General features: G+C 51.3%; 1 protein-coding gene across 1 annotated transcript in view; it reads left to right on the forward strand.

Annotated features, from left to right (window-relative positions):
* RILPL1 (Rab interacting lysosomal protein like 1) overlaps positions 1–23,881 on the forward strand; it is a gene marked incomplete at its 5' end in the record, with an annotated part of 50,085 nt that overhangs the window by 11,009 nt on the left and 15,195 nt on the right. The window contains 3 exons of the mRNA XM_006149337.2: positions 10,915–11,033; positions 11,682–11,903; positions 20,258–20,430. Coding sequence (XP_006149399.2) covers positions 10,915–11,033; positions 11,682–11,903; positions 20,258–20,430 — 514 coding nt within the window. The remainder of the gene's footprint in view (positions 1–10,914; positions 11,034–11,681; positions 11,904–20,257; positions 20,431–23,881) is intronic.

The following is a 23,881-nucleotide window of genomic DNA, read 5'->3' on the forward strand; positions in this document are numbered from 1 at the left end:
GAGAAATCACCCCCCAGGGGGGATGGTCACGCCGCAATCCCTTCTCCTCCATTCTCCTCTCGGGATCTTGGCACGCACGCACACGTGCCCGGCGTGAGTTTTAAGCCACCGGGTCCGGGACACAAACCACGGTCGACTACGTGGGAGTCCAGCGACATAGCCATTACGCTAACTGCTGGTTCCCCATTCTCCTTTTGAGATTTTGAACACACACACATATGTGCCCAGCATGAGTTCCAAGCTGCTAGATCCATTAAACTACGGTTGACCATGGGAGTCCGGTGCCTTAACCACTGTGCCACCTACTGGTCCACCTACTATTATCATTGTTTTATATTTGCTACAGGGCACGCACACTCCCGGGGGGGGAGGAAAAAAGAAAGCAAGCTGCCCAGTCCAGGACTTGAACCATGGTTGGCCATGTGGGAATCCAGTGCATTAACCATCATGTCACCTGCTGGCCCCGTCAGGCTCTTCTGGGCACTTGATATACACAAGACAGGACAAACACCCTGCCCTCGTGGAGTGCGTGTTCTGGCGCAGAGGAGACGGTGATGAATATGCGTGTGAGCAGATTGAGGGCCATGGTCCGGATGGTGACATGGGCATCGGAACGCCTGACACGGGGCATACAGGGTGACCTGGCAGGTAGCTTCCTCAGATATGGCTATTAGGGAAGGCCTCTCCGAGGAGGTCACATCTGAGCCATGGAGATATCTTGGGGGAGGAGGGCAAGTGCAAAGGCCCCGGGGCATGAGCATTTGAGGGAAATCAAGAAAGCCAGGGTAACAGAAGATGATCAAGGCCCAGCGATGGTTGGAGGTACTAAGAAGGTCAGCAGAGTCAGGTCATATAGGCCCTTAGGGCTCGAGGTTAAGAGTTTATTCTCTTTCTTTTTTAAAAGAAGTATTTATTTCATTTTATTTATTTGTTATTAGTATTATTTTAAATTTGACCAGAGACAGTGAAAGAAAGGGAAAGTGAGAAACCAAGTCACCAGGTCTGGGACTTGAACTATGATTGGCCATGTGGGAGTCCAGTGCCTTAGCCACCACACCACTGCCAGCCCTGAGTTTATTCTAAGTGTGTTGGGAAGAGATTGGAGGTTCTTTCTCAGGCACACAGCTACCAGTGCACAACCCTGGGTGGCACCCAGATCTGAATGGCTGGGAGCCCCTAAACTATTATTCATCCTAGGAAGAGTCATCTAGAGCCCTCTCTCCAGACCTCCTGCTGGTGCTGGGGAAAGAGGAGCTTGGCCCCCATGGGTTGCATCTACTTTGTACCATCCGGCAGCCTCCATCCGTCTAAATCCGAGTCTGCCTCTTGTAGCATGCTCCAAGGAATCCCAGACCTTTCTCTTTAGTCTGAGAAAACTCCGAGTCCCACACAAGCTCTCCGCCACATGTTTGATAGGATGGGGTTAGGCCTGGGGGCGGGGAGACTGAACATCAGATTGTGTGGCTAGAACTCTGAGAATAAAGTATGGTACTGATAAGGCCTGTAGGAACCAAGAAAAGGAGGGGGGGTGGAATCCAAGTGTGGAAGTTCCTCTTCCTGAAATTTCCTTGGTTGAGATTGATCAGCAATGAAAACCCAAGTTTTAGTAATTAAAAGCATTGCCCTTAGAGCTAGACTGCCAGGTTTGAGGCCTGACCCTGGAGCTTGCTATGTGACTTTGATCAGGTCACTTGACCTTTGTATGCCTATGTTGTCCCCATGAAAATATAAGGAAAATAACCATACCTCCCTCATAAGGTTGTTGTGCAGACTGAGTGAGTTGATATATGTAGATTGCAGAGAATCATACGTGTACATTGAAAACGCTCAACATGTATTAGTTATTACTACAAGCTATTAGTATCTTCTAAACTCTTTATTGAACAGACGAGAAATACTTAGGTTGAGAGAGGAAGAGTGATTCCCCCAAGGTTGCACAGCTAGTTAGTGGCAGAGCTACTAGACTCAGACTAGAACTCAGATCTGCTGAGATCAGTCTCATAAAGAAAAGCTTCTATCTCTTTGGGCCCCCATGACCTAGGGCTACCTGAGACAGTGTGGTTCAGGCTAGGTTGGGGATGAGAATCCTATCTAGTCCCACAGGTTGAGCCACTGAGGTATTCCAAATATAGGCTTCAGTTCTTTCAGTCACTCTTTGTCTTGTTTATCACTCACCATGCCTGTTTTGCACCTGGCATTCTGAACTTAAGAGGCAAGGAGGCATAGGATAGGCCAGATCTCCATGTTGCCACATCAAAAGGGGTAAGGGTAGAGAGCCTGGTGTGGTCCCCTGAAATGAAGGCAACAAGAGGAAAAAACAGAGCAAATGTGACATATAGGGAGTACAAAAAGGGGTAAATTATAGGATGGGAGATTTAAATCAGTTATAGCAGAGATTCCATTAAGTGTAAATGGACTAAATATTCTACTTAGACAAAGATGGGGGTCAGCCATGTGGCATGGTGGTTGAGGTGGCTGGATCCCACATGGCTCACTATGTGCAGTTTGAGTCTTAGACCCAGCAGCTTGAAGAACACGCTGGGCATCTGTGAATACTTGCCCAAAATCCTGAAAGGAAGTAGAGGCGGAGAAGGGATTGTGTCATGACCATTGCCTATGGGGTATGCTTTCTCATTCTCCTTCTCTGTCTCTGTTTCTCTCTGACAAGTACAAGTGCCCTCTGACAGAAAAAAAAAGAAAAGAAAAGGAAACATACCCTTTATTTATGACTGCCCAGTCCCATCTCCACCACCAACCCCTGGCCAAAAGCACCCACTTACCTGATTTCTGTCTCAATGGATTTGCCTGTTCTGGACATATGATGTAAATAGAATCATATAATATGTGGCCTTTTGGATCTGGCTTCTTTCACTTAGCATATTTTCAAGGTTCACCACAGCATTTCATTCCAGTTCTTTATCTCTTCTAAGACAAAACTATATTCCATCCCGTAGGTAGGTCACATTCTTTCTGTCCACTCATCTGTTGATGGATAGATATATTTTTCAAATAATTGTTTATTTTATTTTATTTATTCATTTATTTATTTTAATTTGACCATAGAGAGACACATAGAGAGAAAGAGAGGGAAAGTGAGAAAGCAAATCAGCAGGTCCAGGATTTGAACCGCAGTGGGCCATGTGGAAGTGTCCAGCACCTTAACCACCGCAACATCTGCTGGTCCCCTGTTGATGGGTATTTGGGTTATTCCCACCATTTGGCTGTTGTGAATACTATGCTGTGAATGTGTGTATAAGCTTTTATGTGAACATGTGTTTTTCGTTCTTTGGAGTGTATACCTAGGAGTGGAATTGCTGGGCCATGTGAGACTACATCAAACCACTGAACATACTGAGGGGCCTGTAGCCATCTTTTTGTTGTTGTTAAGGGAGAGTTTTACTGTAGGGCACATGTGCTCGCTGGAGAGACAGAGAGATAGAAAGTGAGAAATCAGCCCCCAGGGAGGATGGCCACAACACAGTCCCTTCTCCTCCATTCTCCCCTCAGGATTTTGGGCACATGCACACATACACCCGGCATGAGGTTTTTAAGCCGCTGGGTCCAGGACTCGAACCACGGTCGACTATGTGAGTCCAGCGATGTAACCATTATGCTAACTGCTGGTCCCTATAGGCATCTTTTTGTCTGTGGCATTTCTGTGGGACACACAGAGACCTCTGGGGCTGATGTGGGAGCTCGCTGCCTGCCTCGGTGAAGCCCCAGAGGCCTCAGGGCCCCCAGCCGTAGCCCCGACGCTGTGAGCTGACCCCTTTACACAGCTGTCATCTACGCAGGCTGCATCTCCACGTGGGAGCTTCGCTCTGCCTCCCTGGCTTTCCAGATCCCTGCTGGGTCGTCATGAAGCTGCCCACATGTGTGCAGTTAGACTCGCTGAAACAGCGTCTAGTGTGGGTCCGGCTCCCGAGGGTTAGCTCAGGCGGCTGCTGGGTTCTCACGCGGCAGAGCCCCCACCCGAGTGGAGAGGCGGGCAGATGCCAGGCATGCCTCTCATGGTTATTTTTATTGTGCATGGGAACTATGGCAACACAGCAAGGACAGAGCTGTTCCCCTTTGCTGGAGGAACAGACATTGGGCAGACGGGGCCTGAGAGAAGGTGGAGCTTGTGAAGTTGGGACTGGGTACTGGGCACCACTTGGAGCAGGTGCTGGGCAGGGCCTAGAGGTGGGAGTGCAGTTGCCTGATGCCTGGGCACAGGCATGAGGTGGGGGGCATGGAAGAGCCGGCCCTACATGGAATAGTGCAACTTTTGTAGCTGTACACCAGGCAGCGTGCTCAGAGCTGCCATGGCAGGGTTCGGTCTCGCCTGGAAATCTGCAGAGTAAAAAGCACTTGTCTGTCCCTGTTTTCAGGATTCTTCCGTGCAACAAGAGGGAAAGTAAAACCTTGTTAGCACCTGCAGAGAGGAATTGTAGGCATTCGAGCCTCGGACGGAGTGGAGATGAAGAATGGAGAGACAGGGAACCAGCAGTTAGCGTAATGGCTATGTCGCTGGACTCCCACGTAGTCGACCGCGGTTCGTGTCCCGGACCCAGTGGCTTAAAACTCACGCCGGGCGCGTGTGCGTGCGTGCCCAAGATCCTGAGAGGAGAAGGGAGGAGAAGGGATTGCGGCGTGACCATCCCCCCTGGGGGGTGATTTCTCGCTTTCTGTCTCTATGTCTCTCTCTGTCTGTCTGGCGAGCACATATGCCCTACAGTGAAAATCTCTCCAAAAAAAAAAAAGAATGGAGAGACAGTTGAGGGTATGGGGGGAACCCTCCAGCTCTGGAAGACCAACTGAATCACTAGGAGAGAAAGAAATCGACCCCATAGTTGGAGCTGGCAAGTGGCATGGTAATTGGGGTGCTGGACTCCCACATGGCCCACCATGGTTCGAATCCTGGACCTGGAGGATTGCTTTCTTATTTTCCCTTTCTCTCTTTCTGTATATCTCTGGTCTAATTAGATAATAATAATAATAATAAATAAAGTTAAATAAATAATTCTTTTTAAAAAATAATAAATTGACCCCATAGTCATTTTCTGAAGGGCCGCACAGAATAGCACTGTGCAAGAGAAATAGATGAAATTTCAAGTTTTTAGTTAGCACATCAGAAAAAGTAGAGGGGGACCAGCAGATGCGGTAATAGTTACATTGCTGGATCCCCACGTAGTCAACTGCACTTCGAGCTCTGGACCCAGCGGCTTAAAGTCCGCGCCGGGCACGTGTGTACATGCCCAAGATCCCAAGAGAAGAATGGAGAAGGGAATTGTGTGTGGCTGTCCCCCGGGGCAATTTCTTATTTTCTGTATCTCTGTCTCTCTCTGTCTGTCCAGTGAGTGCACCCTATAGCAAATCTCTCTCAAGAAAAAAAGTAAGAAGAAACAGATGAAAGTAATTTCAGTAATTTTTTTTCTCTTTTCAATTTTGCCAGAGGACACATGTACTCTTTTTTTTTTTCTTCTTTTTAAAACTTTATTTCAATGTAACTATGCTTACAGAAATACACTCATATGGGTTAAGGGCACATGTGCTCTTTAGGGACAAAGAGAAAGCACCCCTTGGGGCCGGCAGGTGGTGTAGTAGTTAAGGGCGCTGGACTCCCACATGACCAACTGCAGTTCGAGTCCCGGACATGGTGGCTTGCTTTCTTTCTTTTTCTCTCTCTTTCTCTCTCACTCACACTGTCCCTTACTGGTCAAATTAAAATTAATTAATTAATTAATTAAAGTTCAATAAAATAATTATTTAAAAAAAGAGAGAGCGAGAGCTCACCCCTGTGAGAGTGGTCACACAGCGGTTCCTTTCCCACCTCCTCCCTGCGGAATTTTGCATGTGAACACAAATCCAGAGTGTTTCTCGAGCCACCAGCTCCAGGCCTTGAACTGCACAGCTAGTCATGTGAAATCCAGCCGGCCCAGCCACAAGGTCACAGGCTGGCCCAATAGTTTTCACTTACTCCACTAGATGTGAAAGATGGAATCCATATTAAAATGATCAATGGAGTATTTTGTGTTCTTTTGTTTAATACTAGGTCTTTGAAATCTAGTGTGATTTGTTTACATATATATACACAATTAAAAACATTGCCAGAGGGCATGTGCACTCACCAGAGAGATACAGAGACAGAGAAGGAGGAGAAAGTACCCCAGTAGGATCTGGCCACGTTGCAATCCCGTCTCCATTTCTCCATCCTCTTTGGATTTTGGGCATGCATGCATGCAAAATACAGGCTGGCTCTGTATTTTGTTTTAAGATAAAAGGGATTGTGTGAGGGGTACTCTGTACACAGTGGTTAAACACTGCGTAGAAGAAGCCAGGTCCCATATGACTGACCAGGGTTGAGTCCCAGCCTTGGCAGCTTGAAAAACATGTTATGCACACATGCATGCCTAGGATCCCAAAGGCATGGGAAATCGGAGGGGAAAGGACCGTGGCACGGTCAGGCCCCCTGGAGGGTGCTGCCTCTGTATAACGTGCGCACACCCTGGTGTTAAACGGGTTGTGCTGTGTGGATTGTTACGTAGCCCAGTTTATTCTTTCTCTTTTTCTTTTTTTTGAAATAAGGTACATTCTTCTTCTTTTTTTTTAACATTTATTTCATTTTATTTGTTGTTATTATTCAGTTTGACCAGAGAGAGAAAGAAGGAGAGTGAGAAAGCAAGCCGCCAGGTCTGGTACTCGAATGGCAGGTAGCCGTGTGGGAGTCCAGAGCCTTAACACCACACCACACCACCTGCCAGCCTTTCGTTTTCTTTAAAGAATTATTCACTTCATTTAATTTATCATTATTACTATTATTTTAAATTTCGTTACAGAATACACGCACTTGTCAGAGAGAGAAAGTGAGAAAACAAGCTGCCAGGCCCACGACTCGAACTGTAGTCAGCCGTGTGGGAGCCCAGCACTCCAACTACCGTGCCAAGTGCTGGCCCCGCACAGACCCTATCTTAGTATTATTATTATTAGCATCATTACTGAATTATTTATTTGGGATCAGCAGTTGGCGTAATGGCTATGTCGCTGGACTTCCATGTAGTCAACTGCAGTTCAAGTCCTGGACCCAGTGGCTTAAACTCAGCAAAAACCTCTCTAAAAAAAAAAAAAAAAAAAAAAAAAAAAAGAATAAAAGAATTATTTATTTAATTTTATTTATTATTATTTTTTAATTTAACCAGAGACAGAGAGAGAAAGTGAGAAAGCAAGCCGTCAGGCCCAGGGCTTAAACCGTGGTCAGCCACGTGGGGGTCCAGCTGCTTAACCACCACGCCACCTACCAGCCCCTATTTTATTATTATTATTATTTCTTAGAGAGGTATTTGCTATATGGCGTGTGCACTCTCTGAAGAGTCAGAGAGATGGGAAGTGAGAAATCGCCCCCCGGGGACATGGCTATGCCACAATCCCTTCTCCGCCATTCTCCTTGGGTTTTGGGACATGCATGCACACACGTCTGGTGTGAGTTTTAGGCCTCTGGGTCCAGGACCTAACCCACAATCGACTATGTGGAACTCCAGTGACGTAACCATTATGCCATCTGCTAGCCCCATGCCCTATTTTAAATAATGTTTTGAGAAGTTTTTGCTATAGGGCGCATGCGCTTGCCAGAAAGACAGAGATGGAGAGACAGAAAGCGAGAAATCACCCCCGGGGGATGGCCACGCCGCAATCCCTTCTCCTCCATTCTCCCCTCAGGATCTTGGGCACAAATGCACACACGCCCAGCGTAAGTTGAAGCCACTGGGTCCGGGACTTGAACCACTGTTGACTACATAGGAGCCTAGAGACATAGCCATTACGCCTTCTTCTGGTCTCTTAAATAACTTTTTAAAATAATTATTTATTTACTTTTATTTATTCATTCATTTATTTTCATTTGACCAGAGAAAGACAGTTAAACAGAGAGAAGGAAATTGAGAAAACAAGCCACCAGGTCTGGTACTTGAACCATGGTCAGCCATGTAGGAGTGCCCAGTGCCTTAACCACCACACCACCTGCTGCCCCCCCACTTTAATTTAAATCATGTGCATGGGACCAGCAGGTGGTGTGGTGGCTAAGGCACTGGGCTCCCACGTGGTTGACAGCAGTCTGCCAGACCCGGCAGTTGGCTTTCTCACTTTCCCTCTCTCTTTCTCTGGTCGAATTAAATAATAAATAAATAGATCTTTAAGAAAAAGCTCAAAGGAATTCTGTGTGCTTTGAGTTGCCTGCTCGTGATCATGGAGGCGAGGCTCCCAGCATACAAAGCAGACAGCGGTCCAGGTCCTAGCAGTTCGGACCTCGCTCCGTTTACTCGGTGTGGTGCACCAGCCGCTCTGTTCACTTCCAAGACGTTTTCCCCGCTCCCCGAGGAAACCCTTACCCACTGTGCCCTCCATAAGCCTCCCTTGTCCCCAGTCTTGGTCACCGCTCATCAGCCTTCTGTCCCTATGGACTCCCCTGTTACAGATATTTCGTGTAAGTGGGATGACAAAGTAGGTGGCCTTTTGTATCTGGCTTCTTTCTCTCTTTTAAAAATTTCCTTATTTCTAGACAGAGAGATACCAGCACCCCCCTCCCCAAGTCCTGTGCCACAGTCCTCCCAACGCCTTCCCAGCCGGCCAGGATCACAGACACGCATGTGCGTGCCCAGCTTGTAAAGCTCGACCTGGGAACCTGACCCCAGTCTTCCCTGTGGCCTCCGGCACCGCTGGGCCGGGCGTCGGGCTCCTTCCGCTTCACGTGGTGTTCTGTGGTTTGTCCACATTGTCCCTGTGCCAGTGCTTCATCCCTCTTTGTGGCCAGTAGCGCCCCACACCCCAGCGTAAGGGTGGACCACGCCGATGGTTATTCTGGCTGTCGTGAACGGTGTATCTCAATCTAAAAACAGCACATGGCGTCAGAGGACGGCCCTTGGTTTTGTAGCCATTTCCCTGCTGGTGACTGGGTCCTCGCCAGTTCCTCGTTACTGTAAATACAACTGCCGTGGCCGTGTGCAGCTGGGGCCTGCCTCTCCATGTGCCCGTGTCTGAATGTCTTTCTCTTTCACCTGTTATTTGCACAAAGCACGTGCCTTTGCCAGAGAGAGAGAGCCCCTGTGAGGCCTGGTGACTTCGCAGTCCCTTCTCCCGCATCTCTGTCTTGTCAGGATTTGGGACACATGCGCATGCCAGGCATAGTTTTCAAACTGCTGGGTCCAGGATTTGAACCACAGTCGGCCCTGTGGGAGCTGGCTCTCTTAAGCACTAGGCTACAGGCCAGCACATGCCCGAGTCTCTCCTCAAGTCTAAACGGCAGGATCCTGAATGCAGGCATCTGAGTGATCGCTCAGGACTCTCCAGCCCTCCGCAGTGTCTGCTGAGAGCTCTGCACCTTCTTTTGGTTTTCAGAGCCTTTTAGAAGCACACTGGCATTTCGTCTGAGTAGCAGCCCGTGAAACGGAGGGCTGGGCTTTCCGTGCAGATGGAAGGACGCCTGCACTCGCTGTGGAGAGCACCCCAGAGGTCTGGTTCCACCCCTGGCATTGTGGCCACCTTCTCCCCTTTCAGTCTCAGCTCAAGCCGCTGACACCGGGAAGTGGAACGAAAGCCAGGGTTGCTCCAGAGTCCGGGGGGTCCTTTCTCCAGGTTCACAGGTTCCCCCACTTTGCTGGTTTTCCCTCCTGGCCTCTGCAGAGTGGGAGCCACCTCGCTCCAAGGTCTACTGGTGACCTGCATGCAGAGGGCAGGCAGTGAAGGCCATCAGGGCTTGGGCAGACGCCATCCACGTGTGGTTTCAGCTCCAGCTTTTGCAGACACACACCCATGCACACTCATGCACTCATGGAACGTTCTGGTTCTGTTCTGGACAGTTCACCCCAGTGGAGTCAGATAGTACGTGGCCTTTCGTGACCTGCTTCTTTCACACAGCATTATGTTTAAAAGGCCCGTGAATGCCGTGGCTCGTGTCGATGCTCCATCCTTTTTCCTGGCTGAGTACTATTCCATTGTGTGGGCAGACTGCATTGTCTTTATCCTTTCATTAATTGATGGGCATTGGGGGTTCCCGTTTGGGCTGTGCAGAATAAAGCTGCCCTGAATGTGTGTGTGTGGGTGTGTTCATGGACATGTGAGTTCAGTTCCCTGGCGAAGAGTGGATTTCCCCGAGGAGAACTGCTGAGTCATAAGGCAATTCCATGTTGAGCTTCCCGAGGAGCTGCCAGCCTGTTCTCCACGTGGCTGCGCTGTGCTGGGCTCAGCAGGGCAGAGGGTGCGAGTGCCCCATCCTCACCCGCGCTGTTAGGCCCGTCTTTCTTTCTTTTCTTTTTTTTTATTTTGGAGAGGTTTTCGCTATAGGGCGCACGTGCTCGCCAGAAAGACAGAGAGAGACAGAGAGACAGAAAGTGAGAACTCACCCCCGGGGGGATGGCCACGCTGCAATCCCTTCTCCTCCATTCTCCTCTCGGGATCTTGGGCACGCACGCACACGCGCCCGGCGTGAGTTTAAGTCCCTGTGTCTGGGACTTGAACTGTGGTCGGCTACATGGAAGTCCAGCGGCATAGCCATTATGCCAACTGCTGGTCCCAGGCCCGTCTTTCTAGTCACACCGTCTTGGCAGATGCCAGGTGCTACCTCATGGTGGTTTGCGTGTGGATTTCCGTTTCCCCGATGGTTGATGAGGCCAAGCCTCTTTTCCCTTGCTTATTGGCCACACACACAGATATCTTCTCTGTAGAAATGCTGCTTCGACGCCTTTGCCCATATCGTAATGGGGTGACATTTGAGCAAGGGGAGTCAGCCATGGAGAGGTCAGGTATTCTGGGCAGAGGGGACAGCAAGGGCAGACCTTGGAGGCATCACGGAACAGAGAGGAGGATGAGGCTGGCGAGGCCCGGGCCCGTGGGGTGACTTAGGCCGAGGGGGTGGGCTCACCTGCTGGCCCCTCTCACCCCCAGGCATGTCAGAGCGGGAGCGGCAGGTGATGAAGAAGCTGAAGGAGGTGGTGGACAAGCAGCGGGATGAGATCCGCGCCAAGGACAGGGAGCTCGGCCTGAAGAATGAGGATGTCGAGGCTGTGAGTGACGAGCCCCTGCCCCGCGTCCACCTCCCTGCCAGCCATGCCGGCAGGGCCTGGGCTTTCTACTCAGGAGGGGCCCCTTCCTTCCTCCGTCTCGTTCTGTGAGCTCACGGGGTGGGGATCCTGCCTGTGGCTTCCAAACAGCAGCCATGAGTGTACCCTCAGCCAGAGCCTGAGCAGGAGGGCACCTGGCACTGCAGAGTGACCTGGCGCCCTCATCCCCTGGGGAGGTCCCAAGGCCCCGTCAGCCTTTGCTGTGACCCGGAAGCTTTCTCCAGCCCAGCCCCTTCATGACCCTCGGAGAGCAGACTTAGCACGGCCCAAGCTGCTCCGAGAGCCCATATGGTACCTGCTTCATTTAGATAAAGATGCCCCATCCCAAGGCACGTACCTGCCATCTGTTGGGAAATTGTCATAATATATTAATTCTGACCTGACACTTTCCATCTGCCATAAAATTATCATAGTAAATATACAAATTGCCCGTCCCCGGTGTCAACAGAGGAATAAGAATGTGAACACAATTCAAACAAATGAAGCTGGTGCGGCGTGCACGGCACCCCTGCGGATGGCTGCTCTCGTGCAGTGCTCAGCCCAACCTCCTGCACGTGACAGCCCTGCACGATGGCCTCCCTCCCTCCGCAGCTGCAGCAGCAGCAGACCCGGCTGATGAAGATCAACCACGACCTTCGGCACCGGGTCACGGTGGTGGAGGCCCAGGGGAAGGCCCTGATTGAACAGAAAGTGGAGCTGGAGGCGGATCTGCAGACCAAGGAACAGGAGATGGGCAGCCTGCGGGCCGAGCTCGGGAAGCTGCGGGAGAGGCTGCAGGGCGAGCTCAGCCAAAACGGGGAAGAAGAGCCGGAGGTGAGTGGGGAGCCGGGTGCTGGGACTGGGAGGGGAGAGGTCGGCTGTGGGCCAGCTCACGGATACAGAGTTGCCTGTTTACCCCATTGTGTTTAAGAAACTGGGAGGTCCAGCGAGAATACACTGTTTTCCTGAGGACACACAGCCGGGTGAAGGCAGAATGGGCCTGGACCCCTGGACTCCTAGCAGTCAGGGTGTTCAGCTCAGTGCTGGCTACTGGGCACCTGCCATTCACGTACGTGTTCATTGTTCAAGTAACTGTTAACGGATGGCAGGTGAGGGCCACAGGTGAGCAGAATACAGAGCTGGTTTCTGTCCGGTGCTTCCCATTTATGGGAGATACACATAGCAGTTGCAGGAGACCATGGGACCCAGCAGGCCCACTCCCCGCCACACACTCAGAGAACTAGAAGCAAGCGTGCAAAAGACGTGACACGAATGTGCACGAACACCTCTTATGGGCGGGCAGGGAGGAGTGCCACGTGTCCATCTCCTAATGAACGGATGAGCACGCATGGTGTCCAGGGCGGAACGACAGTCAGCCATAAAGAGGGGGAAGCATGACATGTCGTAACGTGAATGAGCCTGGAAAACATCACGCCAGGGCCAGCCAGTGGTGTGGTGGCTAGGGAGGCTGGATCCACATGGCTGCCGGCACAGTTCGAGTCCGGGCCCTAGGAGCTTGAAAAACACACTGGGCGTGTGTGGGTGCGTACCCAAAATCCCGAGAAGAGACTGAAGAAGAGATTGTGGGGGTGCTTTCTCACTGGCCCTCCCTCTCTCTCTCTGTCTCTGGCAAGTGCATGTGCTCTATAGTAAATTTAAAAGAAAGGGAAAGAACACAGAATGCCAACCGCAGAAGGCCGTGCAGCCAATGCCTCCACTTCCGCGAAGTGTCCAGCATAAGCAGACCCTCCGAAACCAAGCAGATTGGCGGTGGGAGGGACTGGAGAGACGGGAGAATGGGGCGTGACTGCCCGTGGAGAGGCGGAAACATTCTGGAACTAGATGGGGGAGGACTGCGCGACTACACATGCCCTGAACTCTGTCCTCAAAACTGTGGATTTTATGGCATGTGAATGACATCTCAATTCAACAGAGAGACAGAGAGACAGAAAGCCAGAAATCACCCCTGGAGGGGATGGCACGCCGCAACCCCTTCTCCCCCATTCTCTGCTCAGGATTTTGGGCCCACGTGCGTATGTGCCCACCACGAGTTTTAAGCCACCTGGTCCAGAACTCAAACCACGGTCGGCTACGTGGAAGTCCAGCGACGACCATTACGCCATCTGCTGGTCCCGAACGTAGCATTTTAGCACTACTGTGTCCTGCCCCAGAAGCACATCTTTTTTAAAAAGCAATGCATGCTTACAGAGAGGCCGAGAGCAGGAGCCCCAGACCCGCAGGAGGTGCTGTGGGGTGTAGCTAACCACATGGGCTCGAGAACCAGACAGCCTGGGTGCGGGTCCCTGCAGCCCGGGAGAGGGGTAGAACTTCTCACCAAATAGCACCGTGCTGGCACTGTGTGGCTCAAGGACCTTACGGCCCAAGGCAGGGACACCGTGGGGCTCAAGGACCTTACGAGTCAAGGCAGGGACACCGTGGGGCTCAAGGACCTTACGGCCCAAGGCAGGGCTCAAGGACCTTACGGCCCAAGGCAGGGACAGACCTGGCACCAGACAGGCCGATGGGACTGTCTTAGTGATAAGAGATTGTCCTAACAGGGTTCCCTGGAAGCAGAGCTTGAGAAAAGGACTTTAGGCAAGGGGGTTATTTGGGAGATGATCCCAACTTCAGGGAGTGAGAAGGGAAGGAGGGAAAGTGGACTGGCGGGTCTGTCACTGAGGCCACCGCCTTGGGCAGTGGGAGCTCAGTCCACTGGGTCCTGGAGAAGCACACAGAACACTGCCCAGAGCTGACCGTCTGAAGGCCTGAAGCCTGGGGCATGTAACCACGGGCTCCTGCCCCCAGTTGGCTAGGGGTTACCCCCAGGGGTGAGAGCTCCCCATATTTCTCTGCAGATCACAGGGAACGAATGAAGGATACAGAGTGTGCTTGAGGTGACGGCCTGTTCATCCAGACAGAGCTGCCCACACGGCTGCTGCTAAAATACAGGGAGGCCCAGGGCGTGAGCTGGGCGCACGTGGCTCCTCAGATGTGCACCCGAGTCCTCCAGGACTGCAGGGAGTGGGCAGTTAGACCTGACGGGGTGACGTGACATTTCCCAGCCGGCTGTTCCTTACCCACGAGTCAGTGTGAGTGATGCCCCAGTGGACAGAAATGACCTCTTAACCAAGACGCCCGGGAAAGTCTCGGAGTCCTCTCATTGGCCACTCCTAAACCATCGCTACCAGGTCTAGAATATCATGTGGGCCCTTCCTGAGTCACGGGGTTCCCCCTGGTGGTGCTGATCCCAGCCACATGGACTGAGAGCGGGGATGGGGTCCTGCAGAGCCCACAGCCGGTGTCTGTGGTGCCTGAGAGCCAGGCCGACGGGCACACACAGCCCTGAGCAGCGGAGGTACGGGTCCGTTCACGGGTCGGGGGCAGGCGCGTGTAGGGCAGCTGCGTTTGGTGCAGGACAGTGTGAACAAGGAGGGAGTTTGTGCACACTGCCGGGGCCTTCGCAGTAATCCACGCTGCAGGATTCAGGCCAAGACGGAGTCTCCAGGCCAGGCTCAAGTGGTTGCCCCCTCCCAGACCGGCCCCTCTAATGCCTCAGGCCCACAGCTCAGGCCTGTGTCTTCCTGGCTGGTGGACCCCAGGTCACACTGGGGCCTGAGGACAGCACCCAGCCACGAGACTCCCACCCCGTTCCAGATCTCTTCAGCAAGGACGGGACATTTCACACCTCCTTGGCCTGGCTGCCTGTGGGTTTCAGCTTCCCTTCCTGGCCGCCGAGGGGGCGGGGGGGGGGGGGGGGGGCAGAGTCAAGTTGCAGTGATGACCACCCCGCTGAGCAGCTCTGCCTGTATCACACTCTGACAGCGTCACTGCTTTTGCTTCGTCCCTCGGAGCTGGTGACGTTCAGGACACTTGTCAATCAAGTCTGTAGGGAGCCGCGGTTTGGGTGGCTTCCACCCCTGCTGTCATGTGACCTGGGCCCATCTCCTGGGTGGCCGCTGTCCTCCCCTGAGAATGAAGGGAATGGAGGACTGGGAGTGGACGAGGGTATCAGGCCTGTCCTGTGGGTGGGAGGCCGGGGCTGGTGTAGGCCATCGGATGGGTTGGGCCAGAGACCAGGGCTGGTGCAGGCCATTCCAGGCAGGGGGACAGCATGAGCCAGACAGGGCCATGCAGCATGCGGCTGGGGGCTTAGTCCCAGGGCAAGAGTGGCCGGGGGAGAAGGGAGCTATGGGGGCTCCCAGCTAGAGAGGAATTGTTCTTAAATTGCCCCAGGGTGTCTGGGTTTCTCCTGGTTCACAGAATCCCTTCTGAACTGCCTCACTGTCATCTCCCGCGTGAGCTCCAGCAGACAGGCCTCCTTCTTCCTGTCTGTCTGTCTAGATAGATGATAGACAGATAGATACATACAGAGAGACAGAGAGACAGAGAGACCTGGGGACAGAAGGAGAGAGACAGCGCCTCCCGCGGGAGAGGGTCACTCTACGATCCTTTCTCCCTTTCTCCTTCGGGGACTTTCGGGACACGTGGCACACACCCAGCGTGGTTCCCAGGCTGCTGGGCGTGGGACCCAGCTGCCTTCACCGCCACACCCCGGCTGGCTTACCGTCTACATCTCCCTCCGTCCTCGCTGAGAGATGACCCGTGTGCCATGTACTCCAGCCGTGTAAAGTGTAGCTCCACAATTTCCGGTAAATCGTTATTTGGCACAGTCACCCCCGCCGCCGGCACTCACACCCCCTGGCGACCGCCTGTTCTGGACATCTCTGTCCACGGAATCACTAGACCTGCGGTTCTGGCTGGCTTCTCCCCCAGCAGGCTCCCTGGCTCATCCAGCAACTTGTCTTTTCTTTTTAAGAGCTTTTTGCTATAGGGCACGTGTGTTCACTGGAGACACAGGAAGACAGACAGAAAATGAGAAATCACCCGCTGGGGAGATGGCCACGGGCAGTCCCTTCTCCATTCTCTCGGGATTTGGGGCAGGCACGCACATGTGCCTGGCGTGAGTCTTAAGCCACCAGGTCTGGGACTCAAACCACAGTCAGCCATGTGGGGATTCCTCGAACTATGGTTGACCAGGTGGGAGTCCAGTGGTGTAACCGCTATGCCATCTGCCGGCCCCACAACCTTCGTGCCCACCTGACTCTGTTCCCAGTACTGAGCCCAGCACCCAGCAAGGCACGAAGTTCACGCTCAGGGCATGCTGGGCAGGTCCTAGACATCCAGGTGGCTCCCTGGTAAACCCGGGCAGGGAGGGGACGGGACGAGAGTACTGAGCGCCGCTACACTGGTCACTTGCTGGCTGTGGTCTCGGGTGGGGACCCAGTCTGAGTTTTGTGCTGTTGGGGGTTTTAGGAGCAGCCCCGGAGGCTCTGAGAGGGAGTCGGACACGGCCCCCGCAGCCACATCAGCAGGCAGCTGAAATCCTGTCCTGGGAAGGCAGGGCTCCCACGTTTCCTCCCCACGTCCTGGGGGCAGCGGATGCTGGGTGTCAGGTTCCTGGTGCATCTAGGTGCCTGCCCTGCTGCCGGCTGCTCTGAGCTGGCCCCAGCCTCCTGCCTAGGGGTTCATAGCCAGCGCACCCCTGTCCAGGCCCACCTCTGACTCTGTCACCTGACCTGTCCTGGTGGGTGCTCTCTCCTTGCAAGTGTCCTTTGCCAGAACAGCCCGAGCGGCTCCAGGATGTGAACGCCAAGGCCCTGCCCTCTGGAGGTGCCGAGTGCCCTGTGGTACTGTCCAGGCCTCCTCCAGCAGAGTCCCCTTCTCCCTGTGCTGTGGTTTCAGGGCAGCAGGTCCGGGTGTCTGTTCCCATCTCCCTTCCCCCATTGCAGAGCCTTTTTTTGGGGGGGGAGGCGCACACAAGTACAGATGCCTGGTGTGGTTTTGTTTGTTTGTTTGTTTGTTTTGAGAGAGGTTTTTGCTATAGGGTGCGTGCACGCGCCAGAAGGACAGAGAGAGACAGAGACAGAAAGCGAGAAGTCACCCCCCAGGGGGAATGGCCATGCAGCAATCCCTTCTCCTCCATTCACCTCTCGGGACCTTGGGCATGCACACACATGCGCCCAGTGTGAGTTTAAGCCACTGGGTCCAAGACTTGAACTGCGGTCGGCTACGTGGGAGTCCAGTGACTTAGCCATTATGCTAACTGCTGGTCCCCCTGGTGTGTTTTTCAAGCTTCCAGGTCCAGGACTCGAACCACATAATTGGCCATCTGGGATCCAGCTGCGGTAACAGCCGCCTCACAGATGACCCCTATTGCCGAGCTTTCCCACTGCCTTCCTAATCTTTGCTACCGCCGGTTTGATCATTGGTGGCTCACGGGAGTCGGGGACACTGCTCTCACTACCTCCCCACCATGACCGCGGCCACCAAAGTCTTGGCAGGCTGGTTTGGGAAAAAGTATGGAAAGTAGGCCAGGTGCCTGGAGTCCCAGCTACTCGGGAGGCTGGGGCAGGAGCATTGTGAGTTCAAGGGCAGCAAGGGCAACCTAGCAAGACCCTGTCCATCCCTGTCCTCCCAGAAAGGAAAAGCATACGCTTTGGTGAGCATGGAGGGCAGGGAGAGAATGGTGCACTGCTGTTGGGGACGGGCAGTGGTGCAGCCCCTGGGAAACAGAGCAGTGGCTCTTGAAAGGTTCCCGTAGGAGCCCTGGGACCCCGCGATAAAAGTTCCCATAGGACACCCTGTGACCCAGTGGTTCCACTGACAGGCGTATATCTGGGGAACCGGGGACAATAATTGTTGAACAATGAGTTCAACAAATACTTGTCCTGGGAGGGTCTGGCATCGCTGTTCGCAGTAGCTGAAAGGGGACCCCATCCAAATGGCCACTGGCTGATGAATGTATAAACTGGTGTGGCACAGAACACGATTCGGCCTAGATAGGGACGGGCACTAACACGTGCTACCACACAGGTGAGCCTTGAAAACGCATGCCAGTGGGGCCTGGTGGTTACAGCGCTGGATTCTCACATGGCCATCTATGGTTCAAGTCCCAGGCCTGGTAGCTTGCTTTCTCACTCTCCCTCTTTCTCTCTGGTGTACACACATGCCCTATAGCCAACTTTAAAAAATAACAATAAGTAAAATAATATCAATCGGGACCAGCAGTTGGCGTAATGGCTATGTTGCCGGACTTCCATGTAGTCGACCGCGGTTCAAGTCCTGGACCCGGTGGCCTAAACTCAAGTCGGGCGCATGCGCGTGTGTGCCCAAGATCCCAAGAGGAGAATGGAGGAGAAAGGATTGTGGTGTGTCCATCCCCCTGGGGGGTGATTTCTCGCTTTCTGTCCCTCTGTCTCTCTGTCTTTCTGGCGAGCGCACGTGCCCTATAGCAAAAACCTCTTTAAAAAATCATTTTAAAAATACATACCAAGAGAAAGTTGCAAGACACAGAAGGAAAATGCCATCTGATTCCGCTTACAGAGCTCTCTAGAATAGGCAGCGAGGGGTAGAGCCAGAGGTCACGGTGAGGGGCAATGAGGAGTGACAGTTTAACGAGTGCGGGGTTTCCTCCTGGGTGGTGACCGTGTGGCCGGCCTCGACAGGTGGGTACACAACGTCGTGACGCAGTCTAAATGCCACTGAATTGCACTGGGTCATCAGTAAAGTCATGACACATTTTTGCATAGAGAAACAGGAAAACACACGATGACTTTCCTGACGACGGACACTTTGCGAAGGTCGAAGTGGCGAGTTTTGATGCGAGGCGTATTTACCGTAATGTGGGTTTTCCCTCTCCCTATGCTGGAGTGCAGAGCGTGCATTCACGTGCACAGGAGAGACGGAGAGAGCTCTCCTAATGGGGCCTGCTCGTGCTGCAGTCCTTCCTCCAGTCCTCTGTCCCATCGGGATCCTGCACACGTGATGCGACCCACAAGTCCCCCAAGGTGCCGAGGCTGGGACTTGAACCCTGGTTAGCCGTGTGAGATCTGACATCTTCTGCGTGTTTAACCACTGTACTATGAGGCTGGCCACCACAATTAAAAACAAAGAAACAAACAAAAAAGGCTCTGGGTCAGCAGATGGCACGACTGAGGTGGTAGATTCCCAGTGGCTAACCTAGTTCAAGTCCCAGACCAAGCAGCTTGAAAATCACAACAGATAAATGGATACATAAATTAATTAATTAAAAAAAAAAAGAGGCTCTCTCGGGGCCAGCTCCGCGACATTAGTAACGCACCACTCAGGAGAAGCGCGATTCCACGTAATGACTGTGGTTCAGATCCGCGGCCTAGCCAGCCTGAAACACGCCAGGCACACAGGAGTGCCCAGTATCTGAAGGACTGAACGAGAAGGGTTGTGACCAGACCCCGTGGAGGGTGCTCCTCTCTCTCCCACGTCTCCATGTGCTGAGAATAAAGGGGGAAGTTAGAAAGATCCCCTCGTGGGCCAGCAGGTGGCATGGAGGTTAAGGCAGTTGGACCCCACATAGCCAACCACAGTCTGAGTCCCAGACTCAGTGGCTTGTAAAACTCACCCGGCGTGTGCGTGCGTGCCCAAAACCCTGAGAGGAGAGTGGAGAAGGGATTGTGACATGGCCACCCCCTAGGGGGTGATTTCTCACTTTCCCTCCCCCTCTTTCTCTCCATCTCTCCAGCGAGCTCATGTACCCTCTAGTGAAAACTGAAAACTGAAAAAAAAAAAGGATCCTTGCTATGGAAGACAGTGGGAAGGCAGGGCTCAGGTCTGTCTGGGGGCAGGTGACTTCGACGGTGCAGAAAGGAGTGCCGAGTGTGCGCCCCACTTCCGCCGAGGCCAACCCCAAACCTGGGAGTGGGGACCTGACTTCTAGGCAGCAGGGCTAGGCCCGCCCTGTCGGGAGCATTTACCACCCAATGTGAAGTGAAAGCAGACTCGAGATCGTGTGGGCCGGGAGCCTGGTCTCAGCGAGAACTTGGGAGGAGAACCAGCCAAGGGGGCTGCAGGTGGTCTGCGAGCTGGCGGCGTCAGAGGCGCGCTGTCCTCCCTGGACACCTCTTAACACGTGTCATGACACCCTGACGTGGGGGTGCCAGGACAGCTAGCCTGGCTATTGAAGGCGAACAGTGACAGGTGGCCAAGGCCGCCAGCTCCTGAGGGAAGCTGCTGAGCGCGAAGAGGCTGCCCACCCACGGGTGCTGAAAATAGCGCCCTCAAAGCTGCTCGCTGGAGGTGGAAAACGCGGGCTCTTCAGCTCAGGGCGGGTGCCGTGGTGGCCGCCAGTTCATTAGTGACACCTCCTCCTCCAGGTGGAACCCGGCGGAGAGGAGTGCATCTCAGATGCTGAGAAGGCAGCCATGGACCTCAAGGACCCCAACCGCCCCCGGTTCACACTGCAGGAGCTGCGGGACGTGCTGCAGGAGAGGAACGAGCTCAAGGCCAGGGTGTTCCTGCTGCAGGAGGAGCTGGCCTACTACAAGAGGTGCGGACCCCGCGGGCCGGCCTGAGCTGGTCCAGTTTGTGTGAGGCAGGCGTCCGGGTCCTTGTCCGGCACCCTCCCTGACCTAAAGCACTTGGATAGGAGTGGACAGTCCTCTGGTGAAATGCGGGCCCAGATGCGTTGTTTTGTCTTGTGTTGTTTCTAAAGAATTATTTGGTTTTATTTATTACTGTCATTTTTCACTTTGATCAGAGAGAGAGAGACAGAGGTAAAGTACGAAAGCAAGCCACCGGGTCCAGGACTTGAACCGTGGTCAACTCTGTGGGAGTCCAGCGCCTCAACCTATAGCAAAAACCTCTCAAAAAATTTTTTTTGTTTTATTTACTTATTTATTTTTAGAATTTGGTATAGGGCACATGTGCTCACTGGAAAGAGACAGAAAGCAAAAGCGAGGAGTGGCCATTCCACAATCCCTTCTCCATTCTCCTCTTGCGGTTTTGGGCACACAGGCACATGTGCCCAGCAAGTCTTTCATGTCACGGGGTCCAGGATTCAAACTGAGCCATCGGCCATGTGGGATCCAGCCACCTTAACCAGCATGCTGTCAGCTGGCCCAGGCCCCCAGATGCATTTTGTAATGTGGAACTTCTCAACTATTAGAACGAACTGGGTTATGTCTACCATGACCTTACCCAGCTGGTGGCTGGTGGTTTAGGCGCTGGATCCCACATGGCTGACTATGCAGTTTGAGTCCCAGACCCGTTGGCTTGAAATAAAAGCTGGTCGTGTGTGTGTGTGTGTGTGTGTGTGTGCCCAGAGTCCCAGAAGGAGGGTGGGATGGAGAAGGAATTGGCATGACTGTCCTGTGGGTGCATTCTCACTTTCCCTCTCTGTCTCCTATGGGTGCACTGCGCCCTCTGGAAAATTGAAGAGAGAAAGAGAAAAGTCACTGTTACCTGGCAGGTAAGAAAGATTCACTGGGGACCAGCAGATGGCACAATGGTTACGTCGCTGGACTCCCACGTAGTTGACAGCGGTTCAAGTCCTGGACCTGCCAGCTTAAAACTCACACTGTGTGCGTGTGTGTGTGTGTGTGTGTGTGTGTTTGTGTGTGTCCCCAGGATCCCGAGAGGGGAATGGAGGAGAAGGGATTTCTCACTTTCTGTCTCTGTCTCTCCAGTGAGCACATGTGCAATATAGCAAAAATATCTCTCAAAAAAAAAAGAAAGAAAGGTTTGCTGACTGAGAACCAGATGTTCAAAGATGGGAGAGAGGGGCTGGCAGGTGGCATGGTGCTTAAGGCGCTGGACTCCCACATGGCTGAGCACTGTTTGAGTCCCAGATCTGGCAGCTTGCTCCCTCACTTTCCCTTTCTCTCTCTCTGGTCAAATTAAAAAATAATGATAACAAACACCATCAAATAAATAAAAATTAAAAAAAAAAAAAAAAGATTTGTTAGGCAGAATACTCAAGAGGAGGAAAAAGACTAGAAAAGTGTAGAAGAGTCCCCTGTGAGTCTTTGTCTGGACACAACTATGCATGTGTATAGGGTGAAACTGCAAGCTGCCAGAAGATTTTAGATGAAAAAATAAAATTACCAGGAAGCTGTAAGATGAGTAACTTGCTAGCTTATACAGGGCTGGTAATTGTTCATGCTCTCAGCAGCCAGAGGAAGGAGAGGAAGGAGCCTGGGCAAATACGCGAAATATTTAAGACTCCACAAGGGTCCTGCCTTAGTAGTTGGGCTCAGTTTGCCACAAAATGAAGGCTACTCTTGTGAATGGAGGAATTTAAAATCAGTCTTGAAATGAGGGATTCACATACCATAGCCCACAGGGAACATTTGGCTGAGTCACTGTTTCTGGAAATGAATATTTATGAGGACACAGTCCAAGCTATTTGCTTACCTATCATCTATGGCCACTCAAAAGCTACAACAGCAGTGTCATGACAGAAATTTTTGGCTTAAAAAGTCTTAAATAGTTACTATTTAATTTTTTTGAAAGTTTGATTACACCTCCTCCAAATAATCAAATTAATTCTAAACTAAAGTCTGAAGAGGAAAAAAATAGAAGACTAATAATCCTTAAAGGAATACAACAAATTCCAGAATATAGTACCATAAAAATAATAATATCCTGTGCTAAATAAAAAGTTCCTAGATACAGAAAGAAAATATAATGAATATTGAGGGAAAAGATAAAAAGTGGGCAATAAGAACAGACTCAGAAATGACAAAGGTAGTAGAATTAACTATCACGGACATTAGAAGAGCTTCCATAGCTATGTGCCATATGCTAAGAATGTGAAAACGAATTTGAAGGTGAAAGGGGGAGAAATAGAAGATTTAAGGCAGGACAAATGAAACTCACAAAAGTGAAAGAGTAAAATATCTTAATTAAAATAAAATACAGTAAACACTGGTGAAGAAAAGATCAATGACGTTGAATACACAGCAATGGAGACTGTCCTCCCATCCCAAAACACACAAACACGCAGAATAATGAAAACGAAAAGTCTAACAATGCTCTTAGTGGGACAATGCCAAGAGTCTCATGTTTTAAGACTAACAAACCCAGATTTTCTTAATTTAATGTAACTATAAATTCACAGAGTGAAGAAACTCAATTAAGTCTCAAGCAGAAAGAGAACTGACATACATACACACACATACCCTCACACACATAAAAACACACATATGCATACCAAGATATGTGATATTCATATTGATAAAATTCAGTGATAGAGAAAAATATCTGAAAAACAACAAGAGAAAAAAAAGATATTGTATGCAGAGGAAAAATATACAAATGAGATCAGACTTCCTGTCAGAATCTATGGAAACAAGACAATAACAGAGTGAAATCTTTAGAAGTCTGAAGAAAATAAAACTAGTCAACAGAAAATTCTATGCACAGCAGAAAACTAGTTCAAACAAAAGGTGAAATAAAGACATTTTCAGACAAATAAAAGTTAAACAAAGACTTTAGTAGCAAATTGAAGTATAGGAAATGTTTAAAAATTGTTTCCAGGTAGAAGGAAAATAATACCATGTGGAAATGTAGATTATTACAAAGACTGAGTAAACTCTAGTATATGAATAAATACAAAATATTTTTTCTTAATTTTAATCCCCATAAAAATATTTGACTTTGTCAGTGAAAAATGATATGAACAGTTAATTTTGAGTCTTATAAAAATGTGAAAGAAATATCTATGATGATGATAACACAAAGGATGTGAGAAAAAAATGAAAGTATATTGTTTTGAAATTCCCACACTAAATGAAATGGTAGCACCAGTTGTTGGTAGGTGGTTAGAGTGACTGGATCCCACCTGGCCAACTGCATAATTCTGGACCTAGCAGCTTAGAACATGCTAAGCATGCCCAAAATCCTGAGAGGAGAAAGAAGAAGGGACCTAGACCTAAGCTGGCCCATTTCCCATGGTGAGTGCTTTCCCACTTTCTCTCTCTCTCTCTCTCTGTTTCTCT

This window comes from Tupaia chinensis, unplaced genomic scaffold (assembly GCF_000334495.1).
Source record: "Tupaia chinensis unplaced genomic scaffold, TupChi_1.0 Scaffold000258_1, whole genome shotgun sequence".
Classification (NCBI taxonomy): Eukaryota; Metazoa; Chordata; class Mammalia; order Scandentia; family Tupaiidae; genus Tupaia; species Tupaia belangeri.